The sequence below is a fragment of the Phragmites australis genome, chromosome 9, assembly GCF_958298935.1.
Source record: "Phragmites australis chromosome 9, lpPhrAust1.1, whole genome shotgun sequence".
NCBI classification, from domain to species: Eukaryota; Viridiplantae; Streptophyta; class Magnoliopsida; order Poales; family Poaceae; genus Phragmites; species Phragmites australis.
Window position 1 is genome coordinate 26,856,527 of NC_084929.1, and position 26,130 is coordinate 26,882,656.

The 26,130-nt window shown below is 41.0% G+C and overlaps 2 protein-coding genes and 1 non-coding gene across 4 annotated transcripts; 1 reads left to right on the plus strand and 2 right to left on the minus strand.

Annotated features, from left to right (window-relative positions):
* The first annotated feature begins 7,432 nt into the window (after nucleotides 1–7,432).
* Nucleotides 7,433–7,572, plus strand: LOC133929964 (small nucleolar RNA Z247). The gene has a single exon (XR_009911685.1). It is a non-coding gene; the product is annotated as a small nucleolar RNA Z247 (small nucleolar RNA).
* Nucleotides 7,573–17,106: 9,534 nt separating this feature from the next.
* On the minus strand, nucleotides 17,107–21,191 carry LOC133928939 (bifunctional aspartate aminotransferase and glutamate/aspartate-prephenate aminotransferase-like). 2 transcript variants are annotated; one of them, XM_062375476.1, is made up of 10 exons: nucleotides 20,900–21,191; nucleotides 20,577–20,787; nucleotides 20,206–20,299; nucleotides 20,014–20,117; nucleotides 19,045–19,293; nucleotides 18,826–18,939; nucleotides 18,448–18,531; nucleotides 17,782–17,956; nucleotides 17,602–17,711; nucleotides 17,107–17,520 (listed from the first exon to the last, which is right to left on the minus strand). In XM_062375476.1, the coding sequence occupies exons 1-10, from the start codon at nucleotides 21,004–21,006 to the stop codon at nucleotides 17,377–17,379; spliced, it is 1,392 nt and encodes a 463-aa protein (XP_062231460.1). In that variant the 5' UTR covers nucleotides 21,007–21,191; the 3' UTR covers nucleotides 17,107–17,376. The 2 variants fall into 2 exon arrangements, with proteins under 2 accessions (XP_062231460.1, XP_062231459.1); XM_062375475.1 differs by having other exon boundaries at nucleotides 17,602–17,715; nucleotides 17,786–17,956; nucleotides 20,900–21,184.
* A 1,191-nt stretch (nucleotides 21,192–22,382) lies between these two features.
* Nucleotides 22,383–25,881, minus strand: LOC133928940 (uncharacterized protein At5g49945-like). The gene is made up of 3 exons (XM_062375477.1): nucleotides 24,769–25,881; nucleotides 23,086–23,289; nucleotides 22,383–23,007 (listed from the first exon to the last, which is right to left on the minus strand). Exons 1-3 carry the CDS (start codon nucleotides 25,780–25,782, stop codon nucleotides 22,780–22,782), a joined length of 1,446 nt encoding a protein of 481 aa, XP_062231461.1. The 5' UTR covers nucleotides 25,783–25,881; the 3' UTR covers nucleotides 22,383–22,779.
* Between the last annotated feature and the right edge of the window lie 249 nt (nucleotides 25,882–26,130).

Genomic DNA, 26,130 nt, shown 5'->3' on the forward strand with positions numbered 1-26,130 from the left:
GAGTTTGTAGAATTCGTGCACGAATATATATATATATATATATATATATATATATATATATATATATATATATATATATATATATATATATATATATATATATATATATATATATATATATATATATATATATATATATATATATACTCTCTTAAATTCATGCAATTCTAAACGAGGTCTTGCTAGATCGTCTATTGTTGATATGCCAATGTGGGGATAATAACGATAAACATTGCTTAACGGCCCAACCTCCATAGAGAAAAAAAGGATGGTCACCCTTGATCCTTCCATATATAGATGATGTGTACAAAAGACGACGGAGTTGCGCTGCTTTTCTAGTCTCCTCTAGCCTAGTTGGGCAATGGAGCGGGAGATGGGTAGTGTATCAACGTTCTAGACAACTCCAAAGTTAGTGACAGATCCACCATGGGGCAGGGGTGTACCTGGGAGCTTCCTAAGTCATCCTTCAAATTTTTGGGGATGAAAGAGGAAGAAGAGGAGGGGGAGGAAGAGGAAGAATAAGAAAAGGAGGGAGAGCTCTCCTTTCTTGGTGATCCTGAATCCGCTATTGCCAAAGTAAGTAGTTTGTTATGCGTCTCTTTGGATCGATCGTCATCCTCCAGGCTAGGTATGGCAGTTTGCCCCATCAGGTTAAGTCCTCATGGGTTTCAGACCCGATAGAGCCGAATTTGAGTGGGAAAATGGCTTCACAGGGCCATCGGGCTAAGGCCCCGACCCGAACTAGGTTCGGGTGCGGGTGTATTTTTGCACCCGCGGGTGCCACCCGAAATCCGAAGTTCCATGGGCCACTACCTCATGAACCGGCTATTACCTCGTGTCCTCATGCTCACAACCCCATGACCCAGCAATGCAATTGCAAAATCCTCTAGTCCTTCTTGCAACAAAAGCGTGTGTTGGGTGACGCGTGTGGGCGCGGCCGCGGGAGGGCGCATGCGTAGGCGTGGACACGGGCAGTGTGTGTGGGCACGTGCGGCACGTGTGGACACGGGTGGCGCGTGTGGGCACGAGCGTCGAAGGGCGTCAACAAAGGTGTGGGAGGGCACGGGCAGCGCGTGTGGGTATGGCCATAGACGGCGTTGGCACGGGTGTGACGCGGGAGGGCCCGAGCGTCAATGCGGTGTGGGACGGCATCGACACGACGTGGGACGACGTTAGCACGGGCGTAGGATGATGCAATGCGGGAGGGCCCACATACGAGAGGATGAATCGCCATTTGGCTACCGAGAATCGCGAGCCGCAACCGGGAAGACATATTTGAATCTAGCCATCTCCTTCCCCTGTCTCGGGTACCCTATCGGGTCTCAGGTTTCCGTTGGGGCCAAGGTTAGTTTTGCATTGATAAGTATTTCGGGGCCAGGTCAGGTTTGTTTTCTCGGGTTTAGATCGAGTGCGTTCTCACTCCACCTGACCTCAACCTAAACTGTTGCCACCCTTACTCGAGGCTCGCTCTCTCCAACGCACCAAGCTCATGCATGGAAACATGCCAGACAAGTCGAAAGGTATATGAAAAGATGGGTTATGGATATCTTCATCATGATTTGTGTTAGCATGACATACGATACGAGTTCTGAATTAGTTCGAGATGATTTCCCATCTCTCTCGCCAAATAGGGGATTAAGACTAGGAAGCAAATGACCAAAACTCCTATGCCTAGTCCCACCATAATCTCCTCTCTTTTTTCCAGAAAGCCCCACCATATCACCTGATCTCTAAACTCCGATCCCATTCGTAATTGTTTGCAAAACATGTTGTAAGGAAATCGATACTCAACCGGTTAAGCTGCTTTATCACTATAAACCACACTATAAATTAAAGTAAAAAATGGAGCGATACATGTCATATTACTATATTTAATTAATAAATTGCAATCAAAACTAATAGTTGAACACACACCCTAGGCTTCAGCCGACTGAAAACGCTTGGGCTTTCAGTCGACGGTAAAAGCAGCGACTGTCAGTGAGATTAGTTCACCAAAGTGATTAGGTTTTGGGGTTTAAGGGAGCGCCAGGCTTAGAGGAATTAGAAAGGCGGGACGATAAGGCGGTGGGATGTTATTGGCAGCGGTGGTGGAAGACCGGCAGTGGACGATGTCGATAACAGCGGAGGCAAAACTCTGACAAGTTAGAGCAGCTAGGGTGACGAATTCGGATCTGGCATCTGGAGTCATCGGAGACGATGGAGGCAAGGTGACGCGACAGAAGGAGTTATGGCAACTATGACGGTCGGAGAAGAGAGAGAAATAATAAGACAACTGGCTGGAAAAAGAATGATGCATAGGAGAATCGTGGTGCTAAGAGCTGTCCAATATACATTCAATGGACAAGGTCGTCGACTGAAATTTCTGCAATTTTTTAGTTGACTGACCTATGGACATCAGAAGGAAGACCGTGCCGGTCTCCGGTTACGACGACAGTTACAACTACGAACCAAGGAGGAGCAAGGTGAACCAGGGCGAGGTGGTGTGACCGCTCGAGTCGAGTTAGTCCAAACCTAGCTAGACTAGACGACCCCCAACGCAAAGCCGGTCCACCCCCCCCCCCCCCCCCCCCCCCGCCATCACCGGCTGCCGTTCCTCTCTCGGTCTAGTGGCGCTGAGATCCATCCGGGCGTGGATTGGTTTCGCCTTTGTGCTGGTAAGAAATCCTCGATTGCTTGGATGGATTTCCCTCGTTCTGTAATATATCAATCTGCGCGTTGTTGCCCTAGCAATCCAATCCACAATCCATCCATGGTTCGATTCTGGTTGCCTCCATAGGGCTCGGCAGTAACCAATTAAGACGCCGATGCGGTTTATTTCCCAAGAATTTCAATGGGCTTTACTGAACCCAAACCCCATCCCTCCCCCCACGCCAAGTCGGAGCCCCGGTTAGATCATTTAGGAGCGTGAGCGATTGCATGTTCGCCACTTTGCCTTCATGAGAATCTGAGAGATGTTGTTATAGATGTAGATGCTTATCATATCGCTGTAATTTACGGAGGGAGCCTCTCTTTTGATACGGTGCGTCTTGGTAGGACGCATTTGGGGAATTTCGTAGCTTCAACCAAAGGATAGGGCATGTGTAGGCGCTGAAGGCCTGCCTGCCTGTCTGTCTGCTCATGTAATCAAGTACCTTTATTTACTTTCACCTGTCCTGTCTTTCATCTTGGGATAGTGAACTCGATCCTTGCTGCCTGTTCAGAAGAGAGAGATTGAGAAATTTCTAGGATTTAGTTCGAACTTAAAACTAAGTCATAACTAGTGGCAGAGCTTGAAGGAAAAGATTGAAGGGGCCAAATTGAGATAAACTTAGGTATTTTTGAAATTTTTGTTACTAATCAAGTGATGGAAATGAGTGTTAACTTAAGAAGTTTTGAGAGAAAGGAAGGGCAATGGCCACCCTTGGCCTGTGGGAAGCTCTGCCAATGGTCATAGCGATTTGGATCCTAGTCCCGCCTATCCAAACAGGGCCCGGGTTCTAATGCTAAAATTTGGATGGATTGTTGCCCTTTCTTGGACAAAGTGTCATTTTTGTGTTCATATCCATCAACGTCGATCCTTGGTAGTTTTAGTGAACTATCAAGCATTGTAAAATTGTATGTAAACGTCTTGACGATACTTAAGTCCTTGTCATTGCTAACATGAACTCTCCCTCTCTCTCTCTCATCTCTCTCTCTCTCTCTCTCTCTCTCTCTCTCTCTCTCTCTCTCTCTCTCTCTCTCTCTCTCTCTGTATATATATCCTTTTTTATTGGGTTCCCATGTTTCTATGCTAGTTGTGCTCTATGTGTTGCGCAAATTTCAGCTCTGAAGAATTATTTCCAGAAGATACTTCAGATCTTGCCATTGCTAACATGCACAGCCTAGACATGCTATTTCCTTTTTATTTGGCTTGCATATTTTTTGTGGTAGATGTGCTTCTTGGTTGTATAAATTTGAGCTCTGAACATAAATCTTTAGTGCTTGCCAGACGGTCAACTTTCGCAACCTGCCTAGCTATGATTATTCTGTTTGTCATGAACCACTGTTTTCCTACAATTCAGCATATGCATTGGGTAGTTGGGGACTGATGCTACTATGCAATGGATACCTATGATGCATTGTATCTACTATTGTTATGCCAATCATTTTATTTTAGCTAAAAAAGAATATCAAAGGTCATGTCATATGTTTTGTTATCACCAGTTATTATTGAAGCAACTATGTTGTTAAAAGTGTTTCTGCTCCGTGTTGCAAGTTCTGTTGGGATCGATCACTTGTTGCTGGTTTGGTGGTATGTCAACACCACTATTATATATGCATCAGTCACATGAAATTGCTTATATGTTCTACTAAAATATTTTCTAACATTGCGTATTTATTTGCAGTAGCAACAGGCGGTTTCCGCGATAATAATCATGAGTCTCGCTTGTCTTGTATGTCATGGGATGAACAGCCCTTCGCACTCTCTTAGAAGCTACTCAGTATCGAGTTCCGAGGAGGAAAACCGATGCGGAGCTGTTGTTGCCTGCTTAGCTCGCAGAGTAACACCAGCTGGAGCTTCTACTAGCGTTGGGACGTCAAAGGTGACCCCATTTCCACCCATGGTCGCTGGTCAAGGCACAGAGGGCACTCCTCGCCTTCAACGCAGCTGTGCTGTGTCCAGGGACCTTGTTAGGGATTGGAACTTTGACGAAGTCACTGTCACAAACTAGAGTAGCCTAGACCAGTTCTCAACTGGACTTTGCACTCTACTTATCCAGGTGGAACCTTCAATTGGTGTACATTTTTTTCCTAGTGGACATATCAAAATCCATCTTATATGGCAATACTTATTCAGTTGCCGAGAAAATGCTCAAGAGTGTTGGTGCCTTCCAGGAGCAGTCTGTCTTGGTGCGGTTCTAGATGGTTGCCGACCTCTGTAGTTAGGAAAAAAAATTAGGTTGTTTTTCTATTTTTCCCACATGGACAAGTTGCCCTGTACCTTTTATGTATATTGTGAATAATCCAATGTGCTACCAGTGTTGTCTGGAAATGGCCTGGTGTATTGCTATTGATGTTTCTTTGTCATCTGGGGTATGCATGATAATGTTGCAGCTTCTAGCTTTTTCATCAGGCATAACTTATGTCAGAGCCTAATCTCTTGCGTCACGATATCTTGCGTCACGCTATGCTTTCTCAACCGAAAGCTGGAATCCGTGAATAGTATAAATAAAGGTTTATCATGAAGTGTAAGAAAACATTCTTCTAGATTACTTGTGTTGCTAATAAACACCTCTAGTAAACAGATACTATTTGGATGTTTAACCATTTAATTAATTACACTATTAACTATCAAGAGTTGTGTCTATTAGAAAGATGTATCTCTCCAATAGATATATCATTTTATTATGTCTATTCAACATATATAAATATATAAACACCCTATGAATCAATAACAAGAGTTTTTATTCCATCTACTTTCTCTCTACAATTATTTGTAATATGTTGTCACACACTTGCTCTTATACCGCTAATCATCCATAAGGAAGAACAGAGGCTCTTCGGCCTCAAACACAAACAAGAATCGAGGCTACGTTGCTTCGACATAAAAAAGATTCACATGGTCGCTTTGGAGGATATGACATCCTTCTTCCCAGCAACTATGGCTGCGACGACGATGACGCATCTGCATCGCCCGTAGTCATGACACCGGCCACTACAACAATGCCAACGTTGACATCCACGCGGTGTACGTCGCGCACCCACGCCCACGGCACCCTCGATCCCGGCAGCTCTCCTCAGCCAAGAGAGCAACAACCATGCTCATCTCAAGGCTGACGATCCACTCCTCTGAATTTTGCAATAGAGTTTATTTCTTGCAAAATTTATATTCTAAATTCACCTTAATTAAGCCCAATGTGCTCACACATCCAAAACACTTAATTCAAGTAGAATTACATGCAAAATCATTCGTAGTGATTATCCCATTTAATATTTGCGAAACACAAGGTAGTGGAAACAAGACATCTATTACACATTTGCAGATTATGCTCACTACTGTGAGCTCTATATCATGTCATATGGACATGATGACTATTTTCAATGTGCTCTTCCAAATATTCTACTTAGCATAACACAAGGTAATAGAAACATAAGTATTTACTAAAATATGTCAGATTATGCTTCATACTACTATGAGATCTACACCAATTCTGGTGACTATCTTCAACGTGTTAGCTACATAATTGAGGTCTACACTACGTAATTCAAGGCTCATGTTGACATTACAAATTTTACATCATATTACAATATTGCTATAATAATTTTTAATGTATACATGGTAAATTAATCAAATATATGGTCAAATCCATATAGGATACAATGGTCGGCAAAGAGTTCAATGAACTCACGCTTGATGGTCATAATTATTCAACATGGGCAATGGACGGTCACATTATCATTTCACAAAAAAACACCTAGGTTTTTCAGTAATTGCTGAGTCGTCCATTTAAATAGTGCTACATGTCTAGTATATTTATTATTTAAGCCCTTAGGTTTAAGATAAATTATGATGCATAATATTTACATCATGTAAATATTCATTTCAGACCTACAGGTCCTCAAAAATTGCATCGTGATATGTACTATTGCACTAACTTGAGTTTACCTCATATAAATGTTAACAAGTAAGTTTATATTATGAAGATCGTACTCAATCATGTGCATGCATCGTGCGTATCCTGCTTGTTGCCATCTTGTATAGAAAGTATTAGTTTGTTAGAGATAGAATAGGATTCTTGTAATTCAATGTACATGGCAACAACTGGATATACATGGCATGCACATCTCTGTAATCTCCTGGCGGTTTAGCCTCTATTAATAAACAAACATGGCCTCAAGACAAGGTGAGAACGCTTCCACAAATACATCTAATACTTGTACATGGTACTAGAGCCAACCTCTAAAAAACTCATCTATGGCAAATAGCGCATCCTCCACTTCTTCCGTTGCACCGATGTTGAGCTTGTCTCTTGGTCATCCGGTGACAGAGAGGCTGACAAAGAGCAGTCACATGCTCTGGAAGGCCTAGATGCTTCCGGCTCTGCGCGGCATACAACTACTGGGGTTTTTGGATGGAACTGCCATTGCTCCTCCTGAGACGGTGGTCACCAAGTCCGACAACAAGTATGTACAAGAAGCCAATCCTAAGTACACCAAGTGGGTAGCCTTGGATCAGCAAGTTCTTGGCTATCTCTTCTCCTCCCTATCGCGAGAGGTGCTCGCCCACGTTGCCTCGATGACGAAGGCATCTCAAGTCTGGAAGGAAATAGAAGATATGTTTGCCTCACAGATCCGTGCACAAGGGGTCAATATCCGCATGGCTCTCACTACTACTCAGAAGGGAACAATGACTGCTCCTAAGTACTTCGGCAAGATGAAAGGCTATGCCAGTGAGATGGCTGCATCAGGAAAGCCACTCGACGATGAAGAACTCATCTCCTACATCCTCAACGGACTCGACATCGACTACAATCCACTCGTTTCAACCATCTTGGGACGAGTGGAACCCATCTCAGTTAGTGAATTATATGCTCAACTACTAATGTTTTGATAACCGAATGGATTTGCTTTAGGAGGGCATGCACTCTCAAAGCTTGGCCAATTCTACTGCATAAGGCCAAGGAGGCTTTCAGTGCGGTCGTGGTGGCCGTAACTGTGACAATGGTCGTGGTAGTTGCGGCAGCCGTGGTGGTTGTAGTGGCAGCAATCCAGGAAATGGCGACAATCGTCCATGTTGTCAGGTTTGTGACAAAACCGGGCCATACAGCTGTTGATTGTTGGCACCATTTTGATGAAGATTATGTTCCGGAGAAGAGGACTGCTGCCTCTGCTATCACGTCCTATGGGGTGGACACAAATTGGTATACCGATATGGGCGCTACTGATCATATTATCAGCAATCTCGAGAAGCTAGTTGTCCATAACAAGTACAACGGTGGTGATTAGATTCATACTGTTAGTGGTGTAGGTATGGGCATTAAACACATTGGTCACACTATTGTTCATACTCCACATTGTGATCTTTATCTTAACAATGTATTACATGTTCCAAAAGCCCAAAAGAATCTCGTTTCAGTACATCGCCTTGCCACTGATAATCATTCATCCAAACAATTTTTTGATTGAGGATCAGGAAACGAAGAGGGTCCTTCATCGAGGAAGATGTGAGGGTGGTTTGTACACTCTCATCCTCTCATGTCTGCTCAAATAAACAGGCATGGAGCATCATCAAGCCGCCCCTGTCAAAGTGGCATAGCCGACTAGGTCATCCAACTCTTCCACTCGTTCAACAAGTCATCAATATGAATAATCTCCCTTGTTCCTTCAAGTCCAATAAAGAAACAGTTTGTGATGCCTGTTAACAGGCAAAGAGTCATCAGTTACCTTATTCCAAGTCAACTAGTCTCATTTTCCTTTGGAATTAGTTTTCTCTGATGTATGGGGTCCTGCACCCGAGTCTATAAGGAGAAATAAATATTATGTTAGTTTCATTGACGACTATAGTAAGTTCACCTAGATCTATTTGCCTATGCACAAATATGAGGTTTTTCAAAAATTTCATGAGTTCCAAAATCTTATTGAACGACTCTTTGGTAGGAAAAATATTTCCATGCAAATCGATTGGGGAGGCGAGTATGAGAAGTTGAATTCCTTGTTTAAAAGGGTCAGCATATCACACCAAATTTCTTGTCCTCATACTCATCAACAGAACGAATCAGCTGAAAGAAAGCATCGACATATAGTCGAAGTTGGCTTAGCCCTTCTTGCTCATGCATCCATGCCATTGAAATTTTGGGATGAGGCATTTCTTGCTGCCACATATTTAATCAATCGAACACCCAGCAAGGTGATTCAGTCAAAAACTCCCTTGGAACGCTTATTTCATGTTAAGCCAAATTATTCTTCTCTCCGTACCTTTGGGTGCGCATGTTGGCTGAATATCTGTCCTTATAATACTCGCAAACTCTAATTTCGTTCCAAGCAATGTACCTTCCTCGGTTATAGTAATATGCACAAAGGATTCAAGTGTCTAGACATTCCAACTGGGAGGATTTATATCTCTTGCGATGTTGTGCTTGATGAGGAAAATTTCCCCTTCTCCAAACTTCATTCTAATGCAGGGGCGCATCTTCAGACCGAGATTCTCCTTCTGCCTCCTACCCTGCTAAATCCTATTGATCATGGGGGTGAACATATAGGTGATCAATTATTTAATGTCCATACTAATCCTGCTAATCAGCTGAAAATTTTGGCAGAAGAAATTGTTTTGCACGAAGCTAGCCCCAATGCTAAAAACGTGGTGGTTGTGCATGGTGCCATTGACGTCGTGCATGGTGCTGTTCCGCTCGGCCCAGCCAACACTACTGTCGTGCAGGAGTTCGAGGTAAATTCTCTCGCCCATGCTTTGTCTAGAAGCCCCTTTACCGAGGAGAACCCGTCCGTGCCAGCTTCTCCATCGAATGAGCTCAGTCACATGTCCCCAGGTGCTGATGTGCATCTTGAGGTACATCCAGCGACACCGACCAGTGATTATCCAACATCTCTTGTGCAGCACCGAATGGTGACTTGGCTGCAACGAGGAATTGTTAAGCCCAAGGTTTTAACTGATGGAAGAATTAGGTATGGATTTCTCACCTCGACCGATGAACCTCAAAATTTACAAGAAGCCTTGGACAATGAAAATTAGAAGAATGCAATGGATGCTGAATATTTAGCACTCATGAAAAACAAGACCTGGCATTTAGTACCTCCCAAACCAAGCATGAATTTAATTGATTGTAAATGGGCTTATAAAATTAAAAAGAGAGCTGAGGGAACAATAGATAGATATAAAGCTAGATTAGTTGCAAAGGGATTTAAACAAAGATATGTCATTGATTATAAAGATACCTTTAGTCCTACAGTGAAAGCAGCCACTATTAGACTTGTTTTATCTATTGCTCTCTTCAGAGGATGGAATCTTCACCAGTTAGATGTGCAGAACACGTTTTTACATGGTGTTCTAGAGGAAGATGTGTTCATGAGACAGCCTCTAGGATATGAAAACAAGACAATGTTGGATTATGTATGCAAGCTGGATAAATCTTTATATGGGCTTAAGCAAGCACCAAGAGGCTGGTATTCTAGACTCAGTGAAAAAATTACAAAATATTGGCTTTCGTCCTTCTAAGGCAGATACTTACTTTGTTTATTATAGTAAATGAAACATCACTGTATTCATGCTTATATATGTTGATGATATAATTATTGTGAGCTCCTCTTCAGATGCAACCGCAACTCTTCTTCAAGATGTCAAGATAGAGTTTGCACTCAAGGACCTAGGCGATCTCCACTACTTTCTGGGTATTGAAGTCCAAAGGATACAAGGAGATATTCTCTTGACATAGGAAAAATATGCCACATATATACTTAAAAGAGCAAATATGTTGAACTGCAAGCCTGTAAACACGCCTATGTCGGCATCTAAAAAAATTTCTGCGCAAGGAGAGATGCTTGGTCCTGAAGATTCTACAAGGTATAGAAGCATTGTTGGTGCTTTACAATATTTAACTTTGACAAGGTCTGGTATTTCGTTCTCAGTTAACAGGGTCTATCAATATTTACATTCTCCAACCAAGTTACATTGGACAACTGTTAAGAGAATTTTGAGATATTTAAAATATACCTTGGGTATTGGTTTACACATACGTAAGTCTTCTTCTATGCTTATCAGTGCATTTTTTGATGCAGATTGGGCAGGCTATTCTGATGACACAAGGTCAACTAGAGGTTTTGCTGTGTTCTTATGAACAAATCTAGTATCTTGGAGTGCATGAAAATAAGCTACAGTATCAAGGTCTAGTACTGAAGCAGAGTATAAATAAGAAGCTAATGCCACAGCTGAAGTGATGTGGATACAAACTTTGCTCAATGAGCTAGGGATTAAAAGTCCTCTTGCTGCCGGGTTATGGTGTGATAATATTGGTGTTACCCATCTCTCAGCAAATCCAGTCTTTCATATGCGGACTAAACATATTGAGGTAGATAATCATTTTGTCAGAGGAAGGGTAAGTCAAAAATTACTGGACATTAGATATGTACCTACATGTGAATCAAGTTGCAAATGGATTCACCAAACCTTTCTCGGTATGACAACTTGAAGAATTCAGACGCAATCTCAACTTGGTAAAGTTGTGACTGAGGGGGACTATTAGCAAGTAAGTTTAGATTATGAAGATTGTACTCAATCATGTGCATGCATCGTGCGTATCCTGGTTGTTGCCATCTTGTATAGAAAGTATTGGTTTGTTAGAGATAGAATAGGATTCTTGTAATCTGATGTACATGGCAACAACTGGATATACATGGTATGTGCATCTCTGTAATCTCCTAGAGGTTTAGCTTCTATTAATAAACAAACGCGGCCTCAAGACGAGGTGAGAACGCTTCCACAAATACATCTAATACTTGTACAATAAATTCACATTCAAGACCTTATGATTTCTAAATTCTATTGTGTTCTATGTGTATTCTTTCTTGCATTCTCAATAACATGCATTTTTATTTTTGGACCATCAGGTCATCAGGAATCAAACATATATTACCTTAGTAATACCAATGTTGTGCAATATTCTATAAATGTGCAATTTTATTACACATTTCATTTCATGATTGTAGTTAATTGCAATTCAAAACATTTTTCCTTCATGTATTCTTTAAGCCTTATTTGTTTAAATCAACAGTAGAATTAAATGCAAAAAGATTTAATATAATTTCCTCCTTTAATATTAGGATAACACAAGGAAGTGGAGACTAAGGCATTTACTGCAACTATGCCAAACTATGCCTATATTAGTGAGTCTCTCACCCACTACTGTGAGTCTGCACCATGTTCTCCCGACATGGTTTCTACCTTCAACGTGATCACCTAATATTCCTACTAGCATAACACAAAGTATATCTACTACGACTATGTCATTTTTAGACTATGCCTATAGAAACGAGTTTCTCGCCCACTACTATGAGATCTATACTATTTTGGTGTCTATCTTCAATGTGTTAACTCACTACTACATATGATAGAGACTATATCTTGGCAGTGACTATCATTCACCCTCGATATTAGCAGTGATTTTATTACCTATCCAATATGAGGTCTACATTACATGTAATTCAAGACCTATCTTGACTTTACAAAAATTTGCATATGTCAATTCAAGACTCATCTTGAATTCAAAATTGTTTAAACCTCAATTTTGCTCAAATAAATAGCAAATTTGTAACATATTTTGGTGAATATCTTCTGTCATTTATTACATGGAGCCTATGTTTTTGGTAATAATTCACACATCACCTATTCTCTTAGGAATGGAGTCCAAAAACATTAGCAGTGTTCTTTATAGAAGGGCCCATATATAATCAAGTATCACCTTGACTCCAAAATATTGCACAATCATTCTACTCAATTTACTCTCATAGTAAATTCAATGAATACATGATCACCTCATGTAGTACAAGGCTAACATTTCTGAATTTTCTGAACTTGCATTGGATGGGACTGATTATCCCACATGGAGGTTTGTGGCCTCAATGTCACCATATCCCAACCACAATCCAAATGCTCAGTCATTCCTAAAATTGACACACACACAACTTTGCATTTTTGGTGCATCTCCTTTACTCATATTTCTAAAAATTTGAGTATTCAATGGAGTAAGATCCACCTATTATTTGCAACTCCCTCAAGGAGTGATCAACAAAAATGTGTTACTGTCCAAAACATAAGCGGATGCTCATTCATTCGTTTATCCAGACTTCATGTTCATGGCAGTTTACAACTCTGCTGGTCCTATGACAAGCAGAAACCTAGTGGACCCAACAAAGGCAAAAACTATTTTGAGAATAATGATCATAATATCAAATTCTCAAACATTTGGCTGAATTATACCTCTAACCCATTGGAGGCCAGTAAATTCATGAGAATCAATTTGAAGCTCACTTCAACAAACGAGACATTTGAAAAGTCTCTATATTATTCCTAGAAATATCATTAGCCCAATATTGTACTACCACATGTAGTACATTGACAATTATTAAATAATATCATATAACTCATACATGATATTCATATTATATATGAGTTAAAATTCATACTAAATTCTCATACTCTATATAGAACTTATTCAGATTTTCAACCATATATAGAAGGATTTTTGTTTAGTGGACCATTGCATCCACTAATACAATATCAAGAGATATTGCATCCTCCCTATAGGTACTCCAATGTTCATCATGGATGCACCCACATATCCAAGTTTAACATATAACCTACTCTGTTTTCAATATATGGTTTCAATATCGAAACCCAATACTGAGACCTATGATGAAAACTTGCTCTCAACCTAGTACAACGGTATAAAAAACAAGTATGTCAGAAAACTTCTTCATTATATCTGAGATGTATTACACATACATCATTCACGTACCACATATTGTGTATAAAATAATTTTTTAATTTGGATCAAATCAAGATTTGGCATGATTACCTTCGTCATTCTACCTTAGAGATGATGAGAAAAATTATTAACAATTCTATTAGTCACAGCATCAATCCCAAAAATCCTCAAATTTGTGTGCGCCGCATGTATCACAGGAAATTTAATTTTAAGACACTCTTACCTTAAAATTCATAACACACCATCCAATTTCTTAAATATATATGTGGCTCTATTTAGTAATTTATAGACCATCTAAGTACTCTACAATACTGATTGATGTATTTACAAAATAGTCCTACATGTCCCTTATACATGAAGCACCACACTTATACCAAACTCATTGCTCAAATAATTAAAATTGGAGGAAATTATCCTAGACGCAGTATCAAATCCATTCACATGGAATAGTTTGGTTTGGGCACTACATCATTAAATATCTTATGTTCATACTCATAATGGTCTAGCTGAATCTCTTATCAAGATAATCAAATCATTTGCATGGCCAACTATAAAATTGTAATTTACCAACATCTTGTTGGTGACATGCGGCCTTACACACCGTATAATTAATCTAAATTCATTTAACTATAATCATAAGTTTCCCTCCATTGCAGTTAGTACGTGGAATTTTGGCCTCAGCCAAGTATTTTTATTTATGAATCAGTTACATTCTGTACGTACCGATATTACCACCGTACAGTATATATCAAAGGGCATTGAGGATCCATATAAGATATAATTATCTGTCAATCATATAATACATCGAGTCCCTCACAAAGGATTTATTCATTACCCGTATGCTCATAACATTTTAAGGATAATTCTCGACATTAGAGGGAGATTAATACCATAAATAATGTAAAAAATCAGAAAATAATATCACATACGTTCACATTCAGTCCTTATATCTAGGTACCAGAGATCTGAACCCTTATTCAGAACATCTTGTATTTATAACATAATGCAAATAATCTGCTAAATATGTTTACTCGTCATAAATGTGTCATTAAATCCAATTTTCGGCTATTAATGTACCATAAAGATTGAATGTACCTAACAAAACCACTCAAGTCCCAAATCAAAATAAGAGAGAGAAGTATGGTCACAAGGGATACAACTTATTGCAAGCATTCTCAGGAATAGAGAGAGAATATCCTCTAAGACAGTAAATGCAAATCAATATCAAGTTGATAGATACATTATGGATATTTACTATCTAAAACCTATGGATGTTCAACATCCAAAAGCCCAGTATAAATGTGTACATAAATTCAGACACTGGGTCATTGGAACACCGTAACTCCATTATTTTGGGAAATACACAGAGTTAAACAGAATAATAAGTCTACAAACTATATTGATTTTATGGAATTAAACAATACAAAGACTACAAATTGTCGATATATATTTCTCCTCAAAATTGTCGATATATATTTCTCCTCAAAATTATCGTACACCTTTAACTGAAACTAGACCAAAAGTCCTAGGCAGAGTGTTTTAGCACTCAAATGAGTCAAACCAAAGGTGTTAATTAAGAAAAATTGCTTTCGCTCAACAACAAAATGTCTTCCCTCCATAAGCATAATGGATTTTTATTTTATAAGTGGTAAAATAGCGATGCTTGTAGCACAATAGTTCACGCAAAGACCGGACATCAATTACGATGCTACATACCCTATGGTATGTGTGGAAATTATGTTCTTGTATTCAATATTATTGGCAGATCAAATGAATTGAATAGATTCAGACATATAAATCCCTACTGGACTTTGTATTCTGAATCTAAATATAAATCACAATATATATATTATGTAAACCTTAAGTTACTTTATGACTACAAATAGTTAAATTGATTATGGTATAATCGACTAAATGGGTTTCTTCCACAAGAGGATTACTTCAACCACGAGATTGTATATTTGTGTTCATAATAAAATCCCAATTAGATTTTATATCATCTCCAACCACATACAAGAAAGCATGTAATCATCTTAAGACATAATTTGACATGATGATTTGGGTAAAACCAAATTTCGCTTAAGTCTACAACTTGAGCATATTTCTTCAGGAATATTTATCCATCAGTCCACTAATATCCAAATGATATTGAACAATAATATCCATCAAAACACTTATGGTCATTCAATCCTTAAATATGAATCAAGATCTATTCATACCTTGGGTTGACGATATTGAACATAAAATTTTATATCTTAGTGTCATCAAAACGCTCATGTATCTTGCAAATCATAATAAGCCTGATATTACATATGCAGATAACTTGCTAGCTCAAAATAGCATAGCTCCAACAACACCATTAGGCGGTAGTCAAAGAGGATATCCTCAGATATCTTTATTGCGCTATAGATATTGGTTTATTCTATCAGAAAAATAAAGATATAACCTTAATAGGATATCCAAATACTGACTATATGATCCCCATAACATCATATCATAGACTGATTTTATGATGATATAGCCTTCTCATGGGAATTATCAAAACAAATTCTAGTGATTACTTTCACCTATTATTCTGAAACATCACATACTTATATACGGTTTCGCAGAATAATAAACTACATACAACAGTGGTATTGATTCTATTGAATCATCAATAATTATCTACAAAGATAATATTGCTTGTGTTGCTCAGATGAAAAAAAGTTACATAAAAATCAATATCACTAAACATATTACCTCAAAATTGTTTTATCTTCATGAATTACAACAAAGTGGAGAGATAAGCATCTTGCAAACTAAATCTTACGATAACCTCTCAAATTTATTCACAAAGTCCTTATCAACTTTGACATTTTAAAATTTTGTTTATGGAATTGATACACGACTTAGAGATTTGCAAATTTTAGGGAAAGACTCCTCCTGAATTATAATATATTCATACATCATATTATACTCTTTTCGCTCTATTGAGTTTTTCTCACAAGGTTTTCTCAGAAAATATTTTAATGAGGCAATATCTACATAAATAAATATATATATATATATGCCATATCTCATAATTTTCCTACTGGGGTTTTTAAAGGTGGTATTAAAGACATATTGATCTACAAATTATACTAATTATTCTCTAAACCCGCTTATAGATTTTTACTTTCAAGGTTTTCTCATAGAGTTTATGATAGACAATAATCAATATATGTTGTATCATTTTCTCCTTTTTTTTCCTACTGAATTTTAAAAGAGTTTTAATGACATATCACCATATTATATTTCTCATCAAGTTTTTCCCATAGGATTTTGAGAAATTTTACGTGATATATACGAATGACCAAATTGATCGAGCGAGTGTTGCGAATAAACATCTCTAGTAAACAGACATCCTTTGGGTGTTTAGCCATGTGATAAATTACACTATCAACTACTAAGGCTTGTGTCTATTAAAAATATGTATCTCCCCCAATAGACATGTCCTTTCATCGTATACATTTAGCATGTATAAACATGTAAACACCATATAAATCAATAACAAGAGTTTTCATTCCCTTTATTTCTTTGTCTCTATATGATTACTTGTATCATGCAAACACAAAATGGACTTGTGTTCCAATTAAGTTATCAATTATGTCCAATTTCAAGCTTTCAAAACTACAAAAAAAAAAAACCTGTTTTCCATTTCTATTTTTGCAGGTAAAAAACGTTGCCGAGTTCCGTTGTTCCGTGTCACAAGTATAGATTCCAAACGTTTCACTTACAAACAAAAGTAAAGTCAATGAAAGCAGATTCTTTGCAGTTTTTTCCAAAAGGAAAGGAAAAAAAAAAGATGAATCCCATTTTACATCAATGAAACATGTATTTAACCTGATAGAGCATTGCAAGTGAAGGTGCCTTTCGTCCACTACTGACTAGCGAGGCGTTGGTTTCATTCGACGGCAACAGGGGGCCTGAGCAGAGTCATTGCTTCATTTATCCTCCCCATTGCAGTTTGCAGTGTTGACATAGCTGCAGCGTATGAAATGCGAACACCCTTGTCATCTCCAAATGCATCCCCAGGGACAAGCGCAACCTACAAATGCAATCCACAGCTAACACTGTAAATGTTCTTATATCTCAGATTGGTGTACTCAAAACCAGAGTAATTTCTTACCTGTGCTTTTTCTAACAGGAACATGCAGAGGGACTCAGAGTCATTGATAGTGCCAAAACCTTCCACCTCAGACCCGTAATAGGAGCTGAAGTCGATAAACAAATAGAAGGCTCCCTGTAAATTCGAAAGCTTATATACTTTCCTGTTTATGTTATATATTCTCAGTAAAGTAATGTAAACTTGCCTGAGGTTCTGATATTTTGACTCCTGGCAGCTCCCTAAAACTTCTTACAAGATAATCACGGCGCTCTTGGAATGCTTTGACCATGGTTGATACTGCTTCACCACCGGCATAACCTAGGTTCAAAGCTGCAAGCCCTGCCTTCTGTGATATACTACTGGCGCCCGAGGTGTACTGAAGTAAACAAGGCACCAGCATCAGGGGCTCACGGCAATAACAAATTCAGGACTGAAAATTTCATGTCAGTTTCTACAAGATCCCAATAATTATATGGACATGGCACTGCCCACCAAGGATCAGATCCTTTCGATTAGGAGGGATGGTTGTAGTAGACCTACTTGTTGCTGCTGTTCAAATAATTTAGTGATATGACGTTGTATGTTAGTAACGGTGAACTGAACGTTAAAAGTAGTACACTCTCCTGCTGAAAATCAGGATGTAAACACAAAATCTCAGGTTCTTTGGCAAGATGAGCCTATGTTTTGCAAGATTAGCATATTAGCACAAAGAGAACGAAAGGAAGATGACTAAATATGATTACATGCTGCAACCTTCATTTCCCAGATATAGCACAGTTGTATATTTAAGGAGAGGGAGTACCAACAAGATCAGCTAATCTTGGCTTGCACATAATTTTAAGTGAAGGGCAAGAGATGAGTGCCCACCTGGCTTTGGATCTTTCCGCAGGCTGAGACAAAATGTTTAGGGGCAGCTAAGTATCCAAGTCTCCAGCCAGTCATAGCAAAAGCCTATAAACATATGGTCATTACATATTCAAAATATTAGCAGGACCATGCATATCTACAGATCTAAGTTTGATATTGAATATACCAGAATGTAATGAACATGACATCAGTCTCTTCACTTTTATCAAGTTCCATTTGACACCATACCTTAAAAATATACAAAGAAAACTCAAGCACTAAGCGAACTAAATTATTTTCTGAAAATTTCAGGCCCCATATGCAACTGCATAAGCATCCTTACAGCCTTATTGATTGACCCAGAAAAAAAAAGGAAGAAAAAAATAGCAAGGTAATTACCTTAGAAAACCCATTTACAGTTAATGTTCTTTCCCACATTCCAGGCAGTGCAGCGAAGCTTGTGTGTTTAGCAGGTTGATAGATAATATGCTCATAGATCTCATCAGATAAAACCTGGAAGGAAACATTAATAATCCGGTATATCAATAATCAAGATGAAGTGCTGATGCAAAAGGACCCGAGTAACTTGAATAAAATACAAAAGATCAAACTGCTAACCAGAAGCCTAGGATGCTTCCTGACTATACCAGCAATCTCCTCAAGCAGTTCCTTAGGATACACAGACCCTGTTGGATTAGATGGAGAGCAGAGAATCAAGATCCGTGACTTTTCATTGATCACCGAGGCAAGTGACTCTGGCCTTAACAGGTAATTGTCTGATATGCTTGTAGGAAGAATCACTGGCGTTGCACCAGCCAACGTAGCCATCTCAGGGTAGCTGACCCAATATGGTGCCGGTATCAAAACCTACAATAAGATAAAACTCAATATTTTTAATGAACATAGCACAGAGTGTTCCGGTTCTAAGAACAATAGGCACATGATATAATAGTAGCGTTTGTTTCATCCAGATTCAGCCATACCTACTTGACCTTAAACTAGAAGAATCAAGCAATCAGCTAGCTAGCCTTGTAAGGATTTATTCAAGCAATCAGCTAGGCTTGCCAGGATTTTTTCCTTAGAACATACAGCAAGATAAAAGCATTTGGTGCTGCTATTTTCATGTATATTTCAAATATTTATGTTATTACGCAAGATATAACGATATGTGCACACAGTGTTACAGGGTTTGTTTGATCCAGCCAAAGCTACACACAAACTTGGACTTAGCAGAATTCTCAAACAACAGGAACAACTTTTGCATGGAGAACAAGATCCCGAGCAAGCCGCAAGGACCCTAACAATTTTGAATATTCAGAAGAATCAAGCAATAAGCTAGGCTGTAAGGATTTTTCAAGTATAATAAAACGACTATGGAACCAACTGCTTTTGCAGTGGAGTATTTGCAATTTAACTAAGAACAACCAAGCAGATAGCTTGCTTGTAAGAGCGTTTCTGAAGAAATAATTGAATGACTGCAACAGATAAGCATCTGATGCTGCTCTTCACATGGACATTTCAAAGACTTGTATGCAAGAATGTAAGAATATTTCTACTAAAGAACTATATAGAGAGACGAAAACGTACTTCGTCACCAGGTGAGCAAACGGCAAGGACAGCTTGTGTAATGCACTGCTTGGCTCCATTACTCACAAGCACCTGATCCGGAGAGTAAGATAGACCGTTCTCCTCTGCATATCAAAAACAAACATCACGGGAGTTGTTAACCTTCTTATCCGGGTTAGCAAATATGCAAACAAGAAATCCATCTGCACAAACCCTGAAGCTTTTTGCAGATAGCCTTCCTTAGCTCCAGAGTCCCGGCATTGGGCGTGTATCTTGTCGAGCCATCCCTGATTGCATTCATCCCAGCCTGGACCGAAGCAACAACCAAAACGTTTACCTCCAACTTCCTACTACAATGTCCCTAAAAGGCTAAAATGCATTACTCTGAGCTCTATCCCGAGATTCAAAGTTGCTATGATCCAAATGAAAACATCAAGCAAACAACAGACGATTCATCTTGAAGCTATCCACGGTTATTCGGTTAAGCTGACTAGCGCATTCACCTAACAACCGGAGGAAATGCATTTCACCAAGATCCAAATTATTCCCCTTGGCAAAAGGAACCAAGAAAACGCCGCTCTCACCTCGGCGATCGCGGCCGGCGTGTCGAAGTCCGGCTCCCCGGCGGCGAGACCGATGACGGGCACCCCGGCCTGCCGCAGCGCGGTGGCCTGGTCGGTGATGGCCATGGTCTTGGACGGCCGGAGCGCGCTCACCCGCGGGCTGATGGACGCGTCCACCGCCTCCGCCCTCACCGTCACCATCCTGGTCCTGGACGTCTGCAACTCCCTCGCCCTGCAAATCAAGAGGCGAGCAGTCTTCACCGACGGGCGCACATGAGCAACGACGATGCGAGAAAAAGGAAGGTTGGCAGAGGCCGCGAAAGAGACTGGCTGCTGGCGCTCACCTGGGCAAGGAGACGGAGCTAGTACCGGGGGAGGGCTTGATGGGGAGGGTGAAGGATGGGGTTGAGGAGGAGGCGGCGTGGGTGGAGAGGGAGGAGAAGGAGGCCATTGGAGCAGCGGTTCTTGCTTTCTTGGCTGGTGGCGAGTTGGCTGGGTTATACTGCTCTGCTTGGGAAGGGGAGGGTGGGGGTGGTAGGTAGGTCGCCGCCGGAGACCGGTGGGTGTTTCGCTTGGGTTGGTGCCAAAAACTGGATGGTTTCGTTGCCTCGTCTCCATTGTCCAATTGTGTACTAGATAGAGGGGAGAAATTTGTTACAAACTAATGATCAAAGCAACCGCCAATAGCATTTGCATCCATCGGTTGAGAAGGGATGTCTCCCAACAGATGGGATGCATATTCACTTTATATATATGCACATCAAGATCAATGAATGAGAACACACATTTCACTCTCTCAATTCTCTGCTGTCTACTGTCGTTTATAATCACACCGCAGCAAAATTCACCATCTGCGAAGTTTTTGTTCTTTTGTATATGACCACTAGCAAAGTTGATCCTCACAAGCATGCTGGTCAACCTCTGTCAGATCTTCGGCCCAGTTTATGAACCAAACTGTGCTTTAATATGAACAATTGGGCGACTCAAATGGCTCCAATTGCATTGTTAGCCAGTTTAGGGACAACCTGGACACTGTCACCTTGTATTTTCTTATCATTGAAAAATTGGAAGGCTAACTAGATAGTCCAATTCTAGCTAATTTTTGCAGTCATGTGGAGTCAGCTGAGCCCTTCCCCCTTCAGCATGGATTAGGGAACACTGGTAAGCCTCGAGACCATATGAAATATGCATTGTTGTCTCTCGAGCACCTAATCACTTGGGTCTTCAATTGTTTGCTTGAAGCCGCAGTCATCATCATACAATAATGGACCCTGCATCTTTTCCTGCCGTAGAAACAAGCATTTCTCTGATATCAAGAAAGAAAGAGCAGGTAACTACCCGCATGTCAGTCGCCGGGAATATTCTGGCTAGTATTGGCGCATAGCAGGGGCGGATCCAGAACTCGTGCTGGGGCTGCTGCACGGGCTAGCCCAAGAAGATTAGGAGGAATAAAGAGGAAAATCTAGAGAAAAAAAAACTATCATATATTCATTTGATATTTTTACATACCACGAGCCCAGCTTAGGAAGCTCGAACAAGAGGCCCAGTATCCCCTTAGCATGAGCTGGATCCGCCACTGACCATAGCAGTGGTGTTCAGATGGTGCGAATCATCTTTGAACCATCTTGTAATTTTTGCAGCATCACGAAGACCCACCACAAATGAAGAGCAGTAGCAAGCTTCCAAAAAGGCACGGGGAGTCTCCAGTCTGCTCCCAACACAATGGCTCCTATTACCACTAAGGAGCCTCCTAGCACGACCAACAGGACAAGGGGAAAAAAGAATCAAACACACCGCGACCATCCTAAATGGATGCTGACCAGCAAATTTGCTAGAACGTCAAAGCATGTAATCGGAGCATAGAATTTCAGATCATAATTCTATCAACATACTACACAGCGAATCATGTAAGTTCGAGTTTTTTTACAACAAGGGCTGCATAACCAATTTTTGAGAAAGTAACTGATCTATTGTGGGCGAATCGGGCTAGAGATGTTTCTGGTACGCATCTAATAACGGGGCACAGATCAGCATTTCAAACCCCCTAACAAAGCCGAAACACCTGTGAGGATTCTTTTCTCCTCGATCCTTTTGCTCATTCTCACAATGGGGAAACATATGGCCCAAAATTATGACATAAATGAGAGTCTACCGAGCACTGAACTATATAGGCAAGTCAGCTTGTGAATAGCAAAGGCCAATCCGTGATAGATTCTTTACGTTATTAAGAACGGAGCATTTTCACTTTGGGCCCAGACTTCTTCATCTGCCGAGCCCTTTCCTTTTCCTCTTTCTTTCGGAGTGCCTCAGCGCTTAATTTGGCCTCTGCCTCCTCCATCAGTTTTTTCTTTTCAGCCTTTTTCTTCTGCAGGGCCTCCTGCCTGGCACTCTGAAGTTCCCTGAAAGCCTCCTGAGCAGCCTTTGTTCTAGCTGCTTCAGTTTTCGAGCGAGCCTGCACGGGCAGGAAACATTAGACAATACAGCTGAAAATGATTGTAAACTAAATGAAAGAGACACTGAGGATACTTACATGTGAGCTGAGCTTATAACGTCCAACCAAATCAATGTAGTATGGCACGAGGGCAACTAATCTTGTCATCTCAGACATGTTGTTTACATCAGGCAGCACAAACTTGAACGTGAGCAACTTCTTGTAGGAGCCTGCCAATTGGTCTGAAAAATGAAGCGAGATGAAATACTTTCCAAATTTTCCGAATGCTTTGTCACCAAGAACCTGAAGAAAAAGATTTGTTAGAAGCACAGTATTGGCACACTAAATAAAATACAAGATGACGATGAAACTGCCAGCGTAATGGTTTATGAGGTTTAAAAACTAACATTAGGCTTATCTTATCAGTATAGCTTGTTGGCTTGAAGTAAACAAACACAGTACTACCTCCGTTTCATAATATTTGTTCACGCCCACCATTATGTACAAACCAAGGAATACTGAAATCGAGTGAAAATGCATAGAGATGACCATGCTACCCCTAATCAATGCAAGGATGAGAGCAAATAACCCATCAACGTTCGAGTAAATGCATACATGCATTCAAGGGTATAACAGGAAAATGAACCATAAAGCATCCTTGGTTACCGCAATGGACAAACAATTTGAGACAGATACTCCCGAGGCCATAAACAAACATTGCGAAACGGAGGGAGTAACACACTAGGTCAGCATATGACAAATCCCAAGCTAAGTGGGACTTTGCCAAATCCAAATGCTCTATCCAATCTTCTCATTGGCAGCCTACATTAAATGACACGTAACTGTATCATGACATAGCATTAAAAACTGAAGCTGCCTCAATCATGGAAAATCTCTAGCATAAATGAACTTGACTATGGCAGTAAATGTTCCTAACATTCTCTCCCTCTTCAAATGAGGCTTTCATGAACGTCCAAAAGGTGGCAGAGAAAAAAAGAATCCAAGAGAAATGTACCGTACGCAAAATGTTGCTTGGAATTAAAATATTCAAGGGAAAATTGGCATGTTCAAAACCAATAAAATCTAATTAAAATCTACCAACATGCTACTGTAAATCATTTATACAATTCCATATCTAAATTAGGCTAATCCTTTCCACTACTTGATAAATCCCATCAGCTACTATAAACAAAATGCATGATTCTACCATAATTCACATGAATCCAATTGATACCGATTCTCCATATAGCAAGAAGCTGGAATCAATTTGCAAAATATCACTTTTTACACTTGAGGCAAATTCTAAAGGCAGCATTTTAGCATAGTTCAAGTGTAATGCTTTCTCAAATAGAAAATTTTGATCTTTCTCCTTTTGGGATGTATTCTTTAGAATTCAACAGCTATACTAGTTCTATTTTAAAATGGTTTATTTCTTTCATTAGAAACCGAAGTCAGCAGCACATCTCAAAATAAGTATCTAACAGCTTGTTTGGTTTGCGTCGCTAGTCCATCCGGAATCATCCGATCCAAAAACCAAGCCTAGCCATGCCTAGTTAGTCCATTCCTCAAACCAAACAAGGTACAAGATCACTCCATTCCTCAAACAAAACAAATTCAAAGGACTATCCCATCCAAGGTACGATGAATAGGGACCGACTCATCCTGGATTGAATCATTCCTCAAACTAAACAGCCCATAACCATCTTGTCCCAAGGAAACACTTCCTTAAGTGAATCTACAAAGTCAAAATTGTGAATGAAAGTAAGAAAGTTAAATCCTCACCTGATCCAGCACGGCCTCACTGATCATATCCCCAGCAACCTCCTTCGACTCAGCTACCACAGCAAGCTCATCCGCAACCCACCTTCTCCCAGCGGGTGCCGAAGTGAGAACCCCAGCAAACCTTTGCAGATCCCTCTCCTCCTTCTGCATCGTCTTGGCTGCCTTCTTCCTGGCCACGGCCACCACCACATGGTCCATGGCCTCCTCGTTCATCACCACCTCGAACGTGATTGTGTCCTTCCTGGGGAACACCAAGTCCACCAGCTTGGACAGCAGGTCGTGCCGCGCGCGCATCTCCATGGTAGCGATCAACCCCTGGCAGAAGCGCCTCCCGCTGGCGTAGAACTTGAACACGTCCCGGCCCTCCTTGAGCAGGAGCGGCGTGTCCTTGCCGTCGCCGGTGCCGAGGAGACTGAAGTTCTTGTCGAAGATGGAGTCCCTCGTGGCGAACTTGGTGGCCCATGCCAGCGCGAGCGCCTCGTTCTGCCGCTTCCCGGTGAAGTAGTTGAGCAAAAAGCATATCAGGAAGCTGACGCAGGCGATCTCGACAGAGAACGCGCGGAGGAGCTCCGCCGGCCGCCTCTTCGGGGCCGGCGCGGCCTCGGCCTCGGCCGCGGCCTCCGCGGAGGGATCTGACAAGGCGGCCTCGGCCGGCGCGGAGGAATCTTCGGAGGAGACCGCTTCCGGCACGGGGATGCCCTCAAACTCGTCCTCGTCCCAGAGATCGAGCGCGGGGGTGGGGTTCGGAGGCGTGGGCGTTGAGGGGTTAGGGTTCGGCGTGGACGTCGTGACGGGAGGCGAAGGCGTGGAGGTGGAGAGGGAGATGGGCGGAGGGGGCGGGAGGTCGAGGCCCTCCTCGTCATCGTCGGCGTCGAGGCCGGCGGCGGCGGAAGGGAGGTCGTCGGAGTCGAAGCCCTCGAAGTTGGCTGCGAGGGAGAGGGAGCGGTGGAAGGCGAGGAGCAGTAGCAGGAAGAGGGCCGCGCGCGGCCGCTGGATCCAGCTCGGCGCCGCCATGGCTGAGGATGTGGAAGGGGATGTAATTAATTAGCGCGGCGGCGCGGGGAAGGTGAGAGGTAAAAGGCAGGAGGAGCCTTCTGAGTTTGCGACTGTGGAAGCGGTTGATCGTTGGATTTGGATTGGATCTGAGATTTTTGTCTTTAGATTAGATTATTGCAAATGCAAGGGGGTAAAGTGTGAATTCTATTGGTGTGGTGTTTGCATGATAATGGACCGAATTGCGGAATTGTTATATATCATGCAAATGGTTTTCTGGGTTCTTTTCCAAAAAGGAAAAAAAGATTGGAGCAGAGAGGAAGTCATACCAATCGTTGGCCATCATATATACAACCAAATTCGTGTTTT